This window comes from Anolis carolinensis, chromosome 4, assembly GCF_035594765.1.
Source record: "Anolis carolinensis isolate JA03-04 chromosome 4, rAnoCar3.1.pri, whole genome shotgun sequence".
Classification (NCBI taxonomy): Eukaryota; Metazoa; Chordata; class Lepidosauria; order Squamata; family Dactyloidae; genus Anolis; species Anolis carolinensis.
The window spans coordinates 79,678,535-79,698,164 of record NC_085844.1 but is presented as its reverse complement, the minus strand read 5'-3'; the positions used below and the strand labels follow the sequence as shown (position 1 = coordinate 79,698,164).

General features: G+C 39.0%; 1 protein-coding gene across 5 annotated transcripts in view; it reads right to left on the bottom strand.

The window, feature by feature from the left end:
* Window positions 1-10,977: 10,977 nt before the first annotated feature.
* Window positions 10,978-19,630, bottom strand: part of rbm24 (RNA binding motif protein 24) — a 65,878-nt gene continuing 57,225 nt past the window's right edge. For 3 of the 5 annotated variants that reach the window (XM_062980703.1, XM_003219756.4, XM_062980704.1), the window contains one exon: window positions 10,978-13,533. In XM_062980703.1, the coding sequence (XP_062836773.1) occupies window positions 13,188-13,533 (346 nt within the window). In that variant the 3' untranslated portion in view covers window positions 10,978-13,187. The remainder of the gene's footprint in view (window positions 13,534-19,630) is intronic. The other 2 variants (XR_010006126.1, XR_010006125.1) reach the window with 2 other exon arrangements.

Here is a 19,630-nt window from a genome sequence, read left to right as displayed (position 1 = left end):
GGTAGACTCCTGCAGAAGAGAGAGGATCCCTCTTGTCCTTCGCTGACCGTAGCATTTGTTGGATTTTCTTCGTGGGTTTGTAGATAGTTTGTAGGTTGTGCTTCTTCATCAGCTTCCCTATGCGGTCAGTAGTTCCCTTGATGTATGGTAATAGAAGGAATACTTTTTCCTCTCATTCTAACGCATCCCTGATCTTGTAACTGCACAGTGACTGAAACCCCTAGAAGCATGCACAATCCTGAACTTGTGGCTATGAGTCACATCTCCCAAATAAATTGTTATTGCTGTTTGAGGGCCCTGTAAACTGATAGGGGATGATTCAGGCCAAAATGACTTTGGGGACTGTCACTAAAGATCTGTCTTTTCCCACATGCAATCCCAGTCAGAGTCCCTTTGCTGTCTGAGCAGCAGGCAATGACTGGAGAAAGAATCTGTCCTATTACAGAATCTCTTTTGTGGAATGTTCTCCCAAAGGCTTGTGTAGCATCAAGCAAAATATATTTTCAGGACCAAATGAAGAGGCCTTCTGGACCATCACCTATGTTGTTTTAACTAACACTTTGGGAACGTTATCATTTCCTCTGCTACAATATATTTTATACAGTGATGTGGCTTTATTTTGTAAGTATCCATACTTGAAAGTTGCCTTGGAAGTTTTACCAATTAAAGGAAAGAGAGATAAATAGCATACTCCCAGTTTGGCAGAGACAGTTCCAATTAATCCTCTGTCATCCCACTTTTTCAGCTGTTTTTAAATGCCCCACATTCTCTTTATATCTTCAATTTCATCTTTTTCTCTCAGCTGCCATATATTCCGGTTCAAAGCAGAAAATGTGAGATGTTATTAAGCTGAGTGGAACGGACCTTAGGCCCCATCTACGCTGCCATAGAATGCAGTTTCATAATACAGTTTAACTGCATTGAATTGCATTATATGGCAGTGTAGACTTATCTAATGCAGCTCAATGCAGTTAAACTGCATTATGAAGCTGCAAAGTACTGCAGCATCTCCAAGTTAATGTGTTCTTCCAAATTAACAACTTTTGCCATCTTGGCCAGATTGTGATGTTGCTTGAATACATTTTTCATCTGTGAAATGTTGGAGAGTATGGAATAAATATGGCCAACATCCCTTGGATGTTGACCACAGAATTGCACAGGAGGGCCTGTTTAGAGCAGGCATGGGCAAACTTTAGCCCTCCAGTTGTTTTGGACTTCAACGCACACAATTGCTAACATGTCAGTTAAACTGCTAAGCTGCAGAACTTGCTGACCGGAAGGTTGGCGGCTTGAACCTGCAGGATGGGCTGAGCTCCTGTTGCTAGCCCCAGCTTCTGCCAACCTAGCAGTTCGCAAACATGCAAATATGAGTAGATCAAAAGGTACTGTTTGGCAGGAAGGTAATGGCGCTCCATGCAATCATGCTGGCCACATGACCTAGGAGGTGCCTACGGACAACGCCAACTCTTTAGTTTAGAAATGGAGATGAGCACCACCTGCCAGAGTCGGAATCGACTAGAGTGAATGTCAAGGGGAAACCTTTACCTTTTTATTACTTTCCCCTTTTTCCTAATAAATCCCCTATCTTTGTCAGTGATAGTTAATCTTCACTATTAAAATGTCATGCCGATGCGGATTATTAAACTGGAATCCCATCTAGGAATTATGAAGGAATTCTGCACAGTATGTAACATGAATTTAATTCAAGTTCTTATCTGGGTATTATTAATGGCACTGAATCATTGGTAAGCCTTTAGTTCTACACAGATTTGGTTGGTATACAGAATGCATTACAATTGTAATAGAAATGGTAATATCTGATATTAAATATAGGTACAATCTGTATTGAAAATTTGTTTCTGTAAGTGAACAGTATTCACACGAAATGTTAAACATGGGTGTTGTTAAGAGAGTACAGATTTATCCCATATCTGGAAATCCAAAATGTTCCAAAATCCAGCATTGTACACGTGGGAAACTGAGAAGAAACAAAGGCAAACAGAAAAAAGGAAAAAAAAAATCCATATATAAAAATACACATCTTTATATAGCTAAGAGTAAACTAAAGCAGAAAAATAATATCATATCCCTACATCGAAAACAATAAACACCAACTGAAGAACTAAACAATATCTTAACAAAACACTACAGAACTCTTGGCCCTTAATTCAAACTACAGTAGAGTCTCACTTATCCAAGCTAAATGGGCCGGCAGAAGCTTGGATAAGCGAATATCTTGGATAACAAGGAGGGATTAAGGAAAAGCCTATTAAACATCAAGTTAGGTTATTTTACAAATTAAGCACCAAAATATCATGTTATACAACAAATTTGACAGAAAAAGTAGTTCAATACGCGGTAATGTTATGTTGTAATTACTGTATTTACGAATTTAGCGCCAAAATATCATGATATATTGAAAACATTGACTACAAAAATGGCTTGGATAACCCAGAAGCTTGGATAAACGAGGCTTGGATAAGTGGGACTCTACTGTTTAATGAGAAGAAAAAAATCAAAAGTATGTTATTTTACAATTACAGATCAAATTAGGGAGTGTTAACTCTTATTTTCTTCTAAAAATAATGACAACTGGGGAACTAACTTTACAAGCATTACTGACTATTGTATAGAGTCATTCCTCTACATCTGTAGGTTTGACTTTTATGGATTTGATTATTCGCAATTTGATTAAAATATTCTAGGAATCTACTGGTATTTGGAAAACTCTGGTCTACGGATAGCCTGGGCTGATGGATAGAGCCATTGAATTTGCCTCATCTGTTTTTGAACTGCTGTCATCTGCTGTGTATACTCTTCTGTCAAATGAAGAACCACAGAAACAATCATAATGGAAAATGATATTTAAAAAAACTAAGTGTGGAGAAAATAGAAACTGACAGATTAATCCAACCAAGTCTGAACACTGAGTGCTGGAAATGGCTACTGGCTATGCTGCTTGAAGGAGTCTGTGAGTTGTAATCCAAAATTGATTGTCACCATCACTGACTCCAGGGGGTCAGTGATGGTGACAATTTCCACTCCTCAAATTATTCTGATTTGGCAGGGAAAGTTACAATTAATACTCCATCATCCCACTTTTTCAGGTGCTTTTAAAATGTCTCAATTTCTCTCTCTCCCCACTCACTTTTCAGCCCTTGTCCTGAATTTACATTATTTTCTACAAACCGATTTCCAACTGAAAAAGTAGTTTATACTTAATTGACTCAGCATAGAGAACAGGAGAGGAGGGGAAAATTTTGTTCTTCCTTGTAGACTCAGATAAAAGTCCTCCTTGCTTAATCTAGGCAAGACAGAGATACTCCAGGTCAGTCAGAAGACAAACCAGGGAATAAGGATCCAGCCTGTGCTGGATGTGCTTGAAGACACAGGTCCACAGTTTGGGGGTCCTCCTGGACTCGGCATTGAACCTGGAGGCCCAGGTATTTTCAGTGGCCAGGAGAAGCCAGATCTGACCACTGTTTACATGCCTTAGTTACATTCCGTCTGGATTACAGTAATGCGTTCTATGTGGGGCTGCCTCTGAAGAGTGCTCAAAAACTTCAGCTGGTCCAAAGAGCTGCAGTTAGGTTGCTAACTTCGGTTGGCTATAGGGAGTGGACAAATCCCCTGTTCTAGCAGCTCCACTGGCTGCCAGTCTGTTTCCGGGCACCTGTTGTAGCCTGGTAAGATTCTGAGTGCTCAGAAGATGAGGAAGGAGATGCTGGGATAGATTCAAAGGGCCCAGAGGAAGATAGAAGTGACCTGGAGAGAGCTGTTTTGGAATCTCCTGGCAGTTCCCATGAGACTGGAGAAAGCGATATCAGTTCTCATGAGCATATACCAGAAGTGCAGGCTGAGAGAAATGTGGGAGACAAATATTTGTCCAGATCAAGGTTCTGGGAGCTTCGGAGGCAGAGCATACAACAGACACAGACTAGCTTTTCCCAGAGGCTTACAGATAAAAAGCGGAAAAGCAGATGTATGAGGAATGATGTAATAGGAGGGACTGAGGCCTTTTAAGTGGCTTTCTGCTGGTACAATACTTTGTGAGAGCAATGTTGTATTCAGGTGAACAGTTCTTGGTTCCTGGTCCTACGTCTTTGGATTCTTCTTTGGAGGCTTTTAAGCAGAGGCTGAATGGCCATCTGTCGGGGGTGCTTTGAATGCTATTTCCTGCTTCTTGGCAGGGGGTTGGACTGGATGGCCCATGAGGTCTTTTCCAACTCTATTATTCTATGATTCTATTATTCTATCTATGATTCTATGTATTAAAGTTTATACATTTGTTCCTGTTTCTAATTTCATGTGTGGCATAGGTTGCCTGCCTTGGATTCATGCTATCATGTTTATGGATATATCTGTGGATTGACTTGGGAGACTGTATTTGAAAGGATTTTGGAATCTTGGCTATCTTGGAAATAACTTTTTGAACTTTGATTCTCCTTCTTAGATTTTCTCATTTGTATATACTCATCTCTTAATAAACTTTTATTTACTGATTACCTGGACAGAGTGTGGTTTTAGGGCTTTAGTGCAACAGCACCATTCAGAGTGCTGGTTATGACCTTTAAAGCCCAGATGGTTCAGGTCCAGGCTATTTGGCTGACCACATCTCCTTGTACAAACCTGCCCGGGTCCTGAGATCTTCAGGAGAGGCCTTTCTCTCGGTCCCACCTCCATTTCAAACTTGGTTGGTGGGAACAAGAGAGCAGGCTTTCTTGGTGACTGCCCCTTGACTCTGGAACTCCCTGCCCAGAGAAACCAAAATGGCCTTCTCCCTGCTGTCCTGGTGGCTGGCCAAAACCTTTCTATTCAGACAGGCTTTTAAAGATGGAGGTGATTAAGATCTAGTCAGGGGGTGCTGTGGTTTTTAACTTTGAATATATTTTGATGCATTTTAATTATGAATTTTAGTGCTGTTTTTTAGTGCTGTTTCTACCATCTGATCGCTAGTAGAAAATAATGATGACCATATCTAAGAAACTAGAGCTGATGCAGTCTGTCCAATGTAATTTTCTGAATCATCACCCCTTATAACCCCAGGAACAGACCTAAAAACCAAGACATCAATAAATTTTTGTTGGGCTGTGTTGTCAGGCAAATATGGTTACTTCTAATTAAGATAAGCCTGCATATTATGTGAGGGATCTATTCCCACACTTTGTATAATACAGTTTTTGCATAATTATTATCTTGGGCTTCTAGTTTAAGCAAACCATAGAATCACTCGGGAAGACCTAGAAAATGTCTAGATAAGTCTTCACTGTAGGCCTACAGTATGATACTATGGTCAACTTCTGCTAGATGGTCTAATGGAGGTTGACCATATAATCATACTTCGATTGTGCTTTTTGGCATGACAGGGGATTAGACTAGATGGCCCATGTGGCCTCTTCCAACTCTATTATTCTATGATTCTGTAATTCTACAGAGAATACTCTCTGGGCATCGCTGGGTCCTGCAAAGCGATTCTATGGTATTCAAAGCTCTTCATTTATAAATTAAATTGCATTCAATGGACTTCATAATCTTCTTCTTCTTAAGCAATCCCTCGTAGTTCGAGGACGATGGTCTTCCACTTCGGAAGACGCCTGTGCATGATTTTTTTTTTTAATGTGTGGAGGTTGGTGCACAGCCGGTTAACACACAGTCTTCACAGAGTGAGGTCCCAGCAGTGGTGTGATTAACACAACGAGAGTGGCTTCTCAGTCTGTTGCAGCCTTCTTCCGCCTTCACAGCCGTTGCAACATGTACCATGTTATCCTCCGCCTGCTCCGCCGTTGAGGTCTTTGGATGTTTGGATTGGGCTTGATCTGGATCATCCCCTGTGGCCCCTCCTGGGAGTGCAAGACTCCAGTGGTTGTGCCCGCAGGTTCATTGGAACACATAAGCCCCCTCACCACAGCAAGGTGACAATCCATCGAGGGGGGCTTAATAAACAATTCTCTTTCTGTCCTGCTGCTTACCTTCTGATCCTGGAAAAGGAGAGCCTTTTTGTCAGCAGATTCCAAAATCCTCATGAGCCACCCATCCTTTCTGACCTTGCTACAGCCAATTGCTGACCACCACATATATTTATTTTTCTCTCCTGCACTGCAGTTGCTAGGCACTTGTCAGGTCAGAGGTGGGAATGTGTGGGTGAGCAGTAAAATGCAACCAAAGCTCTCCATGACCTGAAAAGAGGACAGATCAAGGAGGTCTAGTTCAAAGATACCACACAGGTTTTCCTTGACACAGCCCCATTCACGTACAGTTGGTGTCTCTCATGTTAGTTAGCTAGTGAATCCAGCTCAGGAATCCAGTCTTAACTTTATAGCAGGGGTCCTCAAACTAGGGCCTGTGCAGGCCGGCTGCGGCCCTGCAAGTCATTTACCCAGCTCTGCTCTAAACTTTAGATTTATGGTCACCCTAAGTCTGAAATGACTTGAAGGCACACAACAAAAATAGTAATGAACTTGACTATCTCATCTGCCAAAAGCAGGCCCACGCTTCCAACTGAAATACTGGTAAGTTTATATTGGTTAAAATTGTTTTTCATTTTAAATATTGTGTTGTTCTTTCTTTCTTTCTTTCTTTCTTTTTTGCACTACATTATATATATATATATATATATATATATATATATATATATATATATATATATAGCGCATTTATATCCCATCCTTTTCACCACCGAGCGGGGACTCAGGGCGGCCTTACAATTAGCAACCGTTAGATGCTAGACAACAGAATAGTTAAAACAATTCAACATTAATTAAAAACATGTGCTGTGTGCATAGGAATTTTTTCATTTTTTTTCCAAACTATAGTCCAGCCTCTCAACAGTGTGAGGAATCATGAACTGGCCCTTGGTTTAAAAAGTTAGAAGAGTCCTGCTTTAAAGGAACAATCCCAACCACTCAGCCTAATGTTGAAGAAAGGGTTCAAGCCTTGGCTTATTAGTTCTGAATTTAAAGTTTTCTGACCTATGTCCAACTGTTCCTCATTTTCATGGTATAAGTAACCCATCCCAGTCTTCCCATGTTATTCCTGCCTCAGGTGTCAATTTAAAAAAAGGCCCAGGAATATATTACTTTTGGAAACTGAACCATGTCAGTTATTTTCCAGATTTTTGTTATTACTTTACACTGTAGTCTTTCTGTTCTTAGGTAGTAGTACAGTAGAGTCTCACTTATCCAAGCTAAACGGGCCGGCAGAAGCTTGGATAAGCGAATATCTTGGATTATAAGGAGGGATTAAGGAAAAGCCAATTAAACATCAAATTAGGTTATGATTTTACAAATTAAGCACCAAAACTTCATGTTATACAACAAATTTGACAGAAAAAGTAGTTCAATACGTAAGCAGGCAAGGGCCAAATCAGGCTCCCTTGTTTCCAAAAACCCTTTTGCGTTGAAAAAATAAAGAAGAAAGCCCACCCCGCCCGCAACAGAAAAAATGGCGCAGCAGAAAAATTGCTGGCCGGGTGGGAAAATGGAAAACGCCAATCTCGTGAGGAAAAAAACACCCACAGGCCCTTTGCAAAAAATTAAAAAAGAAACACCCAACAGTTTCCAAACCCACACCACCCAAACTCACCCACCCAACCTTTTCTCCCGGTCTTCTGTAGCCTAGCTCTAGCTCAGACACAGCCAAGGAAGCTGTGACGCAGCAATCTTGCCTGCCTGCCTGCCTGCCTGCCTGCCTGCCCAGAATCTCCCTTCCACCCTCTTCAGATTCCCGGTGCAAATGAGCCACGAGGCTCCCTGTGCTCGCTCTTTTCATTTAGGACGTCCTACCAGCCCCTCCCCCTGGTTAAACGTGCTCTCTGATTGGCCACAAGGTGCAAACAACACGCTAGGTTGCCCCAGTGCACTTAAACAAGTTTGGGTGATTTGCAAAAGCTTTTTTTAAAAACGAAAAAAAACGACAACATAACTAAAAACGGCCAGTCGCGGTTCGAAACCGCGATATCCAGACGTGTGGACAATCAAGGCCGTATATTGCTTCAAAACTAACGAAAATAACGAATTAATAACGGGTAACGGGGAAATCGAATTATTTGAGCAAGCCTAGTAGTAATGTTATGTTGTAATTACTGTATTTATGAATTTAGCACCAAAATATGATATATTGAAAACATTTGACTACAAAAATGGCTTGGATTATCCAGAGGCTTGGATAAGTGAGACTCTACTGTATAACATTTTAACTTTCTTGGAGATACGTATAATTAAAGTTGTACTTGAAACTTTTTTTCATGCAGCATGTGTACCTGTTTTAGATAGTTCACCCTCTTGTTTCTTAATTTGTAAATATGTTATTTCCATCCTTGAGATTGTATTTTTCAGCTCTGTTTAAACAACCTTCCAGAATGTGGCTGATAGTAGCTTGTCACAATATAATTTCTCTAAGTCAAAATATATTGGATGATCTAATGTGGAAAGGTAAGATGCAGTGTCACAGGGAGTATTCAGTTTCTTTGGAACTAGGACGCCATTGGCTTTTCCACATAACAGCATTTCTTATTAATAGAGTGCTACGTGTTGTCATGGATTATTGATAGCATTTGATAGTTATGCAGAGCTGCAAGCTAACCCTATTGCAAAAAACAAGTCAGCTTTGTTTTATTTTTAATAACAAGATGATACAAACCTTTTCCCACATAAAGCGATTGTCAAACATTACATAGATATCTTGAAACTTCAAGGAAAACACTGAAGACCTGATCCAATGCTTCTTTAAATGTATGATTAAATGCACACAGCTGTCTGTTCAGCATAACTTTCAATTTGTAAAAAGGTAGCTAACTGAAATATGCTGACTGGGATTGTTGGTAGCACCGGGAGGGTGTGGAGAAAACGCAAAGGGTAGTAGGTCATGCTCTAAATCAGGTCTTCTGATTGAAGTCCAGTTTCCTTTTGTTTCTCCAAAGAACTGTTGAGTTGAAAAAGGATAGCCTCACTATCTTTCAAAGACACTAAGCATGTATTTACAGACACTTACACACAAATATTTTTCACACATCACATACAAGAGATTTTTATAGTTCTTTCCTCGTCTGGAACTAAGCCCATCAAAACTGCAGAATTTGTGGCTTTGTCCCCTACCTGGAAAAGACTTTGGGCCAAGTCCTGAGATCTGGCAACCTTAGTGAACAATCAGTTGCCTATGGGAAGCTCCCAAGGACAGGACTTTTAACAGCATATTCCTGTTGACGTATCAGTAGGCAGGCATAGTACAGTAGAGTCTCACTTATCCAACACTCGCTTATCCAACGTTCTGGATTATCCAACGCATTTTTGTAGTCAATGTTTTCAATATATAGTGATATTTTGGTGCTAAATTCGTAAATACAGTAATTACTACATAGCATTACTGCATATTGAACTACTTTTTCTGTCAAATTTGTTGTATAACACGATGTTTTGGTGCTTAATTTGTAAAATCATAACCTATTTTGATGTTTAATGGGCTTTTTCTTAATCTCTCCTTGTTATCCAACATATTCGCTTATCCAACGTTCTGCCGGCCCGTTTATGTTGGATAAGTGAGACTCTACTGTACTTGCAATGCATAACCAACTTGACCAGTAGCTGCCTCCATTATGGTTCAAGGACCTCTGTGGTTTTAACCAGCAAAAGTATTGTAATTGAGCAATGGCAGTGAGAAGTAACGTTGTATTTTAAAATATAGTAGGTGGCACGTGCCACCTGGAGCAGCATGCTGTTTTCCTAACTTTCACAGCATGTTGGTACTGCTGTGAAAGTTACCTGTATTCTTGTCTAAGATTGTATGTCCCATATATAAACATTTTCTGCATTTGTTTGTTCTATGTTGCCACGTACTTGTTAGTGATCCCACTTTTATTATACTCTATACTGATTTTACTCTGAAAGGATAGATGTCCTCACAAATTGTATGTCTGACCCTGGTGAAGATGCAGGACTTTTCACAACTTGCTGTGCATGAGAGGAACATGTGTGACCCTTAACGTGCTAGTTTTCAGTGATCCTAGCTTGTATCAATGAAGTTTAAGATCACAATCTCAAGGCATTTTGTGTACTGGTTCCAATAGCAGCCAACCATGTCTCTGGAAATGTAGAAAAAAGGTTGGAAGGAAGCACTCACTCTTTTGAGTTTGAGGTGCTGCCGACTATTTGGGACCCATTCACACAACAGAATTATAGCACTGTTGCTACGATTCCATCCTATGGTAACTTAGAAGTAGCAGAATAGAGAAAGGTATTTAGAATTCTCAGAGACTTCTAGTTCCTCAACCAAATTACAAACCACATGATTTCATAGGATGGAACCAAGGCAGTTAAAGAAGAACAATAGCACTATAATTGTGCGGTAAGCCGATCCCTAGATATACAGCATTCTCAAAGAAATTTTGGAAGGTGAGAAAAAACTGCTTTCAGGCACCATGGGGGAGCCTGTTGCAAATATCTGATGCAGCCAACATTTTACACCAAACACTTAACATGAACAAAAAAAAACAGAAGGTTTTTTTTAAAAGGCATGATGGTCATGGCTTGAAATTCACAGGCTCTTCCTTGGCTTTTGGGTCCTGGATAGATATACTGGCTGAACCTCCCTTTTATGGGCCCTGCCTGGAGATTCCATTTTAATTACCATGGATAGCTGTTGGGAGTTGTAAATCCGTCACATTTTATAGCCATGTACACAAATGGCTGCATACTGTAATAGTAAACCCCATCTGTAATTTATGCACTGTAGTTGCACTTGTTTTCAACACTTAACACATAGCAAGTCAAGTTTCCTATATAATGAGTTCTATCTCTGAAATCATTAAACGTCTTCTTCTCATAAATGGAGCAGTGTTCTCCAGCTTGCTACTTTCCAAATGTGTTGGGATTACAGCACCCATCATCTCCATCCAGCATGGCCAGAGGGGAAAGCTGCAATACACTCAGAAAACAGATTAACACATTTCCATTTGGTAAGAAAATATTTCCACACACCGATAAATGTGTTGGATTCAATAGCATTTTATTGTTTTCTTTTAAATACAAGAGTATAGGTTAGAAGATTTGAAACATTATAAAGCAATATACATAATAAACAACATGTGAGTCATGTTATCTACCTTATATAACACTGGCTAGTGTTCAAAATAAATCCAGTGACATCGGACAAAGTCCATAAAAATGCTATCCTGTCTTCCCTTGTATGAAAATTGTTCAAGTATAAAAAGATTCCAATACAGTGTAAAATATTAAATTCCTTTTTTAGGTCAAAAATAAAAAAATGCAAGTTATTGCAGTTTCACAGGACAATGTAAAGCAGCATTTCCTAGCAAAGGAATAATAGTTGGTTTATACAGAGATGAAAGTGAAAAATTACCCTTTTTTTCGGTAGGAGAAAATACTGACAACCCACCAGAAATACATTATGTGGATGATGTTATGTGAGGATTGTTTGTTTTGTCCACAATTAAAACTGGGACTTCAGACCCAATCTTCCTAATCTGGTTGGGATTAAGCCACATCAAGATCAGTGGCCCAATTAAATGCTACTGTTGTGGCATGGGAACTGTTTCTGTCAGTGCATTCCCAAGTGGCCCCATGTTGTCTATAAATAGGAACTTCCATGAACCAGACAAATCATGTGGTAATTTCCCACATAATTAATCTGATTAATACGATTCCCATTTGCAGATGTTATTGGTGAGACCAGACCTCACAGAACTGCTTCCGTATAGACAAGAGAAGCACGTTTATCAGAACTTATTCCTGAGCAGGTATGCGGAGTTTTATGGCCCAATCCTTTACCATTTCCCTCTCTCAGAGAAATAAGTTCTCCTGAAAATCCAAGAAAGCAGGTTAACAGTTAAGGAGATAGAGGGAAAATCATGAAACTAGCATTTTTAAGATCAAACCCTTTTTAAAAAGTATTTTTAAAGCACCCTTATGAAAGGGTGTACTTACTGAATTTAAATAAACCCATGTCAGCATCCTTAGTTGATTAGGTTAATATTTTATATACTACTGCTAAACCTACAAAATAACTTATACCATGAGATGAATACATAATTTTACAGTTTCACATCCAACGTTGTTTCCTTTCGAGCGCAGCACAGTACAACTTTCAAAATAAATATATCTTTAAATAGCATTACATTAAGGCACAATATAACCCACATAGTATTAACCCTTGAAGAACTGCAATCTCAACAAGTTATTTCATGAAAAAGACCTCTTTTGCAAATAAATACTTTTAAATAGGTATTAAATTGTATACAAATCATTCCCTCCCCCCCCAAAAAAAATCCCTTACCACAGTTCTTAAAGGTTTAAATTCAGCAAATTTCTTCCTGCCTTTATTCGCAAGCCATGAATAGATACAATAAATAAAAAGAGAAGGCTGTTGTAGTAAAAAGCTGATCCTATTTCAGAATCAGAATAGCTGACGCCAGCAGTCAAAGTTTCCTAAAAGTGAAACAGGATGGGGAGAGGGATTAGAATGTGACAAGCTCATCAAACGAGCACAAGTGATGTGTTCTTTCCAGAATGGTCTGTGTTATTGATTGTCTGTACAGCTGTTGCACCCATTAATTCCACACCACTTGCTCCATAGTCCCATTCATACAGAGGACAGATGAGAAAAATAACTTTGGTGCCTGTCCACCCTTCTCCCCCAAAGGCCACGTTCCTTAGTTTGTTCGATGCCCGTTATGAGATCGTCAGAAGACACGTTCTTACTCGCCAAAGTTTTATAGGCCATAATGAAAAGTAGCAAAAGACAGTCAGTGCTTTCGACATTTAAATAATAGTAATCTTCAACTTGATATAGGCTACGTATTGCTCACCTGGACTTTTTTTCCCTGATATTGTAAAACACGCCATCTACCCTCACTCTCTTTGTGTATGTTTTAAAGATATAAGCTTTCTTTTGTTACTTCTATCATCCTTTCCTGATAGAAGGATGGCTAGACTGACAATACGATACTCTTACAATGCCCACCCCAGAATACTACTCATGAGATGGATGCATACTGTACGAATACAGTGGCATTTGTTTTCCTTTTATTTGTAATACTATATTGCATTGTAGCTCTCCTTAAAGCTGGATTAGTTATGATTAATTGCCTCTTGTACAACTATTTCTATTGGAAGGCTGGAAGGTAAAATTCTACAAAGAATGAATAAGAAAGAAAACTTCCTTCATGAGTCCATCCGCTATTGCATACGATCTGTTTGCAGCTGTTGTGGCTGGTATTGCCCAAAAGCTGCAGCAGCTGCAGCAGCTGTTCCAGGAGTGGCTGCAGTGAGTGGTTGCTGGACTGCATAGCCGTAGCCCCCGGCTGTGACATATCCTGCAGCAGCAGGGGAAGCTGCATAGGGATATTGGTCGTAGGCTGCAGCGGCTGCGGCGGCCGCAGCAGCAGCTGAATACTGAGCATAGGCAGCTCCAGTGTAGTCAAGGTAAGGTGAGGTGGAGGCGGCAGCTGCAGTAGGCTGGACATGTGGGATAACTACTCCTGGTTGCACAAAAGCCTGTGGATATACATAGTGAGCAGGGATCCTGTAGAGAAACAGAAGATAAAGTTAATGCTCACAAGTAAGGGTTCCCTTCCAGGTTCAGAATTTAAAAACAAACCAAAATTTAGTTTTTGTTATGTGCATAGGGTTGCCACAATAACTGGTTTCAATAGACAAATCCATCACCTCAGAAGCCAAAAGGAGAGAAATGACCAAAAAAAATTGAAAAGACAAATTACAGTGCCATTGTTAGCACTGTCTTAGCAGGACTGATCAGATGGACTATAAAACCACACTACTAATCACTGAAAAATACTTAGGGAAATCTTGAGATCTGTGTGGTATGTCTACCAAAAGAAGAAACAGTTACTTCACTATGACTGAAGAATGTACAATTCAAAGCCACATAAGTGTGACTCACTTTCCCCTAATGCCTCCTGATTTAGTGAAAGTTTATAAAATTCTTATTGCCATAGTACTCTATTACAGTTTTTTTTTACTTGATACATTTCATTTGACAATGCAATACTAAAAGTATTCCAGCATTTCTGCATTTCATTACAAGTGTTGACCTAAGGTAATAAAGGTTTTGTATCGTGGCAACCCTACTTGAATTGCTAGGCAGACTCAGCACACATTAATTCCTCTGCAACCTCAGTCACCCTCATTAAAAAATAATAAAAAACACAGGCGACAAAGGAGTTTAAATAGTTCACAAGTGTGGTAAACACAGCAAGAATCACACTTTTCAAACGGACTATAGTGCAATTCACTCGATCACAAAAGGCCACTGGGGGAAGCTGCAGAGATGCCATTAAAATCTGTAACAGTGATTCCCTAGGCAGATGTGCATCACACTTTTGAAGAGGTGGTAAGGCCACGAAAGTCAAACCTGTGGTGACATATCTGGCCACTGATGTCCTGCTTTGTGCCAGCGTGTTTATTTCTATACAAGACATATCTTTGCAAAGGATAGGGAGAGCAGATTATGTTCACATAGATCTAGTGTTTAACAAAAGCAGAAAGAAATATTTTGAGGAACAACTCAGCTGTTTCAAGATACATACTTCAGAATTCTCCACGTCATGGAATGTTCTTTTTTCTAAGTGCTCAACAGCACAAGCAGGCAATGCTGCTGCATCACAAACCACAGCATTTATGTAGTGTTTCAAAGGCAGAGTACTCAATATATACTGTATTATTTTAGTAATGCTTATTTATAAACAACTCTGCAAACTGATCATCATTATTGTAGATGAAGGACAGAGGCAGAGAAGCCATTGTTTGTTTAAGGTTAGGAAGTGCCTGCATTATGATGAAGGTTGTGCTTGAAACATAAACTTCTCTGTTTACATTCTTAATCCACAAGTCTGTGCCAGGTCTTTGTCATAAAATATGTACTTGGATTCACCTCTGATATCATAGAGAACTCAAAATATATTATTTCTTGTGAGACTAATCATAGTACTTTCAAAGCTTTGGCCTGTGGCTGAAACTATATGGAGGAAAGCAAACTTTCCTGCCCAGACGAAATGCAGCTCTAACGAGAACCAACACACGCGCACCCAGCCACACACACACACACACACACACACAGAGCTCCAGATGCAGAATAAAAGCTTTCAACTTCTCATGCAATGTCAAGTTTTCCTTCCAGCTGTTGCACAAGTCAGCTCCACCTGGTAATCCTATATAAATATAGGTAAGATTAATTTAAAATTTGTTTATGTAAAAATATTTTCAATTTTCATTTAAAGTTGCCAAGCAAGAAAATAGTTTCAGTTTGGCAATGTTGTTGACTTGTAACTGTTTTTACAAGACTTTTAAAGTCCAGATCTGTAAGCTTGGCCCCTAATAACTCCTCCTTCAATGTGTGAAACTTTAGCAGTAAAAAATTCAGAAACTACAAAAAAATATTTACAGTCAAAATGGGAGAACGGCAATGTGTTAAGAGTGAGGTATGGAAAAAGAAGTTGACCTTATTTAGTAATCTGTAGCAAATTAATTCTAAAATAGTGAAATACTGAGTCAAAATTTTAAATGTATAATTAAAGCTAATTCTAGAGATATTTAGAATTTTTTGTTATCCTGATTTTGAACAATACAAAATGTTCTTAGATCATGTCATTAAAAAGAGATCATTTCAAAGGTTTCCTTCTGTCAAGTCTAACACAGCAGTCTTTAACAATCATGTGAAGGTCAGTCTATCATAGGAGTTAGCAGGAAAAGAAAAAAAACCCACCCTCCAGCTTTCTGTGGCAACAGAAACAGAGTCATTGTGGATTATAGGGCTTGTCGTCTTGTTAAAAGTAAAAAATGACAGACATAAATGAACACAAGCTCTTGTGATTTGTTTTATTCTAGCCAAGAAACTTAACAGGTGGGAAGTTAATGAAACTTTATCCCTTTAGAACCTCTTTAAGTTCATAATATGCCCAGATTCTTTGCAGGCGCCCCACTCTTATGCCATTTTTGTGCAGGGTGATTGACAGGACAAGCTGCAGCTGGTCTATTTTTGATCATCTGTCATGCGACAAGGGCTTCCAGCTGAGTAAAATGACTTTATAAGGCCAAAGTAAACTTCCATCTGTTGGCGAGGCCAGCATGTAGAGATCTGCATGATACTGAAATGCTAGCTCCTTTTATGCTCAGCAAGGTCAAAAGGTTAAAGAGTAGTTTCCCATTATGCTGCTCAGGCATCTTTATTCAATAGCTTAAGAGTGTTCTTCTGAACCTATTATTTAATGGGTGATGTTAGTAGCAATGAAACCATACAAAGTTTCACATTTATTTCATAAAATGATAGGATGTACTTTGATATATTGGAAATGAACATTTAAAAACTAATCTGTCTCATCCTAATGTTGCATTCCAAAAATGCAGAGTTAGACATAAGTGTTGGTTAAATATAGTGAGATTACATTTTGAGAAAACAAGCATTAAGTCTCACTGACTTCCACTAAATTTTAAATATGCTGTAAATTACAAATATTTAGCCCTGTCCTACCTATGTGCTTATTCAGAAGTAACTGTTCCATAAGGTGAGGAACTAACTGTTTTAATAACAAAAGCTATTAAAAGGCTGAATCAAAGATATCATGTAGCACAAAAATCTATGTAGTGAGAGAGATAGGCCCAAATACCCTAAAAGCACAACAGCCTATCTAATCTTGGAAGCTAAGAAGGGTCAGTACTTGGACTGTACACTACCAACAAATGCCAAGTGTTGTAGGCTATATTTCAGATGAAAGAATTGGTAAAACCATCTTTTGCATATTCCTTGCCTAAGAACTTGTGAAATTCATGGGGTCGCCAGATGTTAACAGGCAACTTGAAGGCACAGGAGTACATGCATACAGACGGAGAATCTAGATTACCAAAGTTACATCAGCAATGGAGTTTATTCATGTGTAATTTTTTTGGATCTTTGCAGCAAAAATGTATTCAATTGATTGAATTCAATTGGTAGTTCTGTTTTATCAGATCTGTTGACTCAGTGGATTTGCGTTGTGTTGTCTTACTATTCAGCAACCGATTTAATGGGTTTGCTATTGTTAAAACTAACAATAGGATTCATGGCTTAATGAGGACCATTTCCGGTAGAAACCACATTTCATACCTGGTCAACATAAGACTAATATTGCTTATTTCAAAACATAAAATAGCAATAGTTGAAATCAAATTGATATAAGACTTAAAATAGTCCCCAAACACCGAGTCTTTACTGAAAAGCATACTTTATCTTTCATACTTTGGTTTTCCCTGTATCATGTGCCTACCATTAGCCAAACCATCATGATACTATTAAGGCAGGCCTTCCTTTAAATATTCCTGGCCTTGTTTCCCAATTAAGACCAGAAAGGAGGAGATTATAAATTACAGAAGATTTATTACTGCAGTAAAAAAAAACCTAACCGGTGCCTTCTGGAATAGCCAGGTGTACCATACAGAACAAAGAAAATGGCAGCAATATTTATACAGGTCACACAGAAAATCACACAGAAACCCACTAACATTTCTTCATGCCTTCCAGTTCCACCTCCTTTCCACTCTCGGCTCCACCCTCAGCTCTTGTCCCTCCTCTAACTCCGCCTTCCTTGTTCATTCCCCACCCAATGAAGTCACTGTCTGATAGTTTGCAACAGTTTTATCTTACAGTAGAGTCTCGCTTATCCAACCCTCACTTATCCAACATTCTGTATTATCCAATGCAGTCTGCCTTTTAGTAGTCAGTGTTTTTGTAGTAAATGTTGCAATGTTTTGGTGCTAAATTTGTAAATACAGTAATTACTACATAACGTTAATGTGCATTGAACTGCTTTTTGTCAATTTGTTGTAAAACATGATGTTTTGGTCGTTAATTTGTAAAATCATAATTCAATTTTATGCTTAATAGGCGTTTCCTTAACATTTTCACTTATCCAACATTCTGCCAGCCCGTTTCTGTTGGATAAGCGAGACTCTCCTGTATCTTTTGGCTGTTTCTGTAGGCCCAAACTTGGGTCACAGTGTCCCACTGCTGTGGAAACCTAGCTTTCCACATTCCAGCTAAGATTCTTACTCCCAACTTTCCCCTTCCATCTCTGTTGTGTTACTGAACCAACATTTCCAAATGACCATTTAATACAGATTTTATTCCCTAACAATGAATAAAAATTATTATTCTAGCCAGCTGTCTTCAGTACTACTTCCAGTCACAAACTCTGTCATTACCTCTAACATGATTATTATATCAATTTCTTAAAACTATCTCTCAGCCATGAAGTGGAGAATGAATGGAAAGTGCACAAAAGAAAGCGTTTGAAAACATTATGTAGTTCTGTCTTGAATCACTATTCCAAGTGTATGTAAAACCAAGGAAGCTTTTAAAAGTCCTCACAATATTTATGCAAAACACCAAGGTATTGGGCAATGTCTGGTGTTCTGTTACCTGACACAAATACTGCGAAATAATAATTTTAAAAAGAGAATAAATGATCTTTTGGTGAATTTTGATTTATAAGGAAGGTGGAACAGTAGAGTCATTAGATTGCTTTAGGAAGAACACACCAAAAGAAAAGAGGCTAAGAGTGTGCACTGTGGTTTTTGCAGTATATGTACGCTAAGCTGGATAATGTTTTTCCTTAAGATTAAAAAAATCCACAAGCAAAAGCTTACCTAGGATGGGAAATGACGAGTGAGTAGCAGCACCAGCTGATTAAAATGGCAAGGACAACAGACTGCATGAATATGCATGCCCTTCATACCTGATCCTACCACCCTAAATTTCCTTGCCTGGATTTCTGTTGATACTTATGATTGCGTAAGACAGATTTACCCATTTGTAACTGTTTGAAATTCATGTTTATCATCGTGGTATGATTGCCATGATCGTAAATGCCCCCCAAAAGCAACCTTAAGAAGAAACAGCCACATTGAGTGTGAAAGGTCTGTTCTGCTGGCAATAGGGGTGCTTCAGGATTATATTTCCAGTCCTCTCTCTGCAGTGGGATGACAAATTGTGGCAGGATTCTGCTTCTGGTTTTCATACCACAGATCACTGGCAGGGGGGAGCTGAAAATGTCATCGCTAACAGAACAGACTTCTATTGCCAGCTGCGACCACTTGCTGTTAACGTAGTTTTGGAGTTGAGTCAGAAGTCGGTAACTGGTGTTGTAGGATATCGGCTATTCTTCACTAGTTCATCATTACAAGGATTTACAAGGCAGGCGCTCACTTTTCAATCAGTAACAACTTCCTGCCTTCTAGAAATATTAGGCTACTAGGAAAGTGAAACATGAAAGCCTCCTCCCCCCAATAAGTACAAGTGTTGCACCACAAAACAGTGACATATTTACAAATTATTGCTTTAGGAACCCTAATGATTTCCTATTTTTTCTCTAGTATTTCATACTTGTACTGCTCACAGTAATGTTGATTAAAAACATTAAACTCAACCAAATGCACTAAATGTCAAGGCATTTCTATGCAATTAAGTTCAATTTATGGCTTAAACATAGCTCGCATTTGGCACATCCCTATCCATGTGTATTCTGAACTAAGCACTGAGTACAATGGGATTTACAGATAGTACTGCAGGTCCTTTGGGAGAGTTGACAATGATGAAGGTTCATCAGTCACAAAATTGTGACAGATTTGGA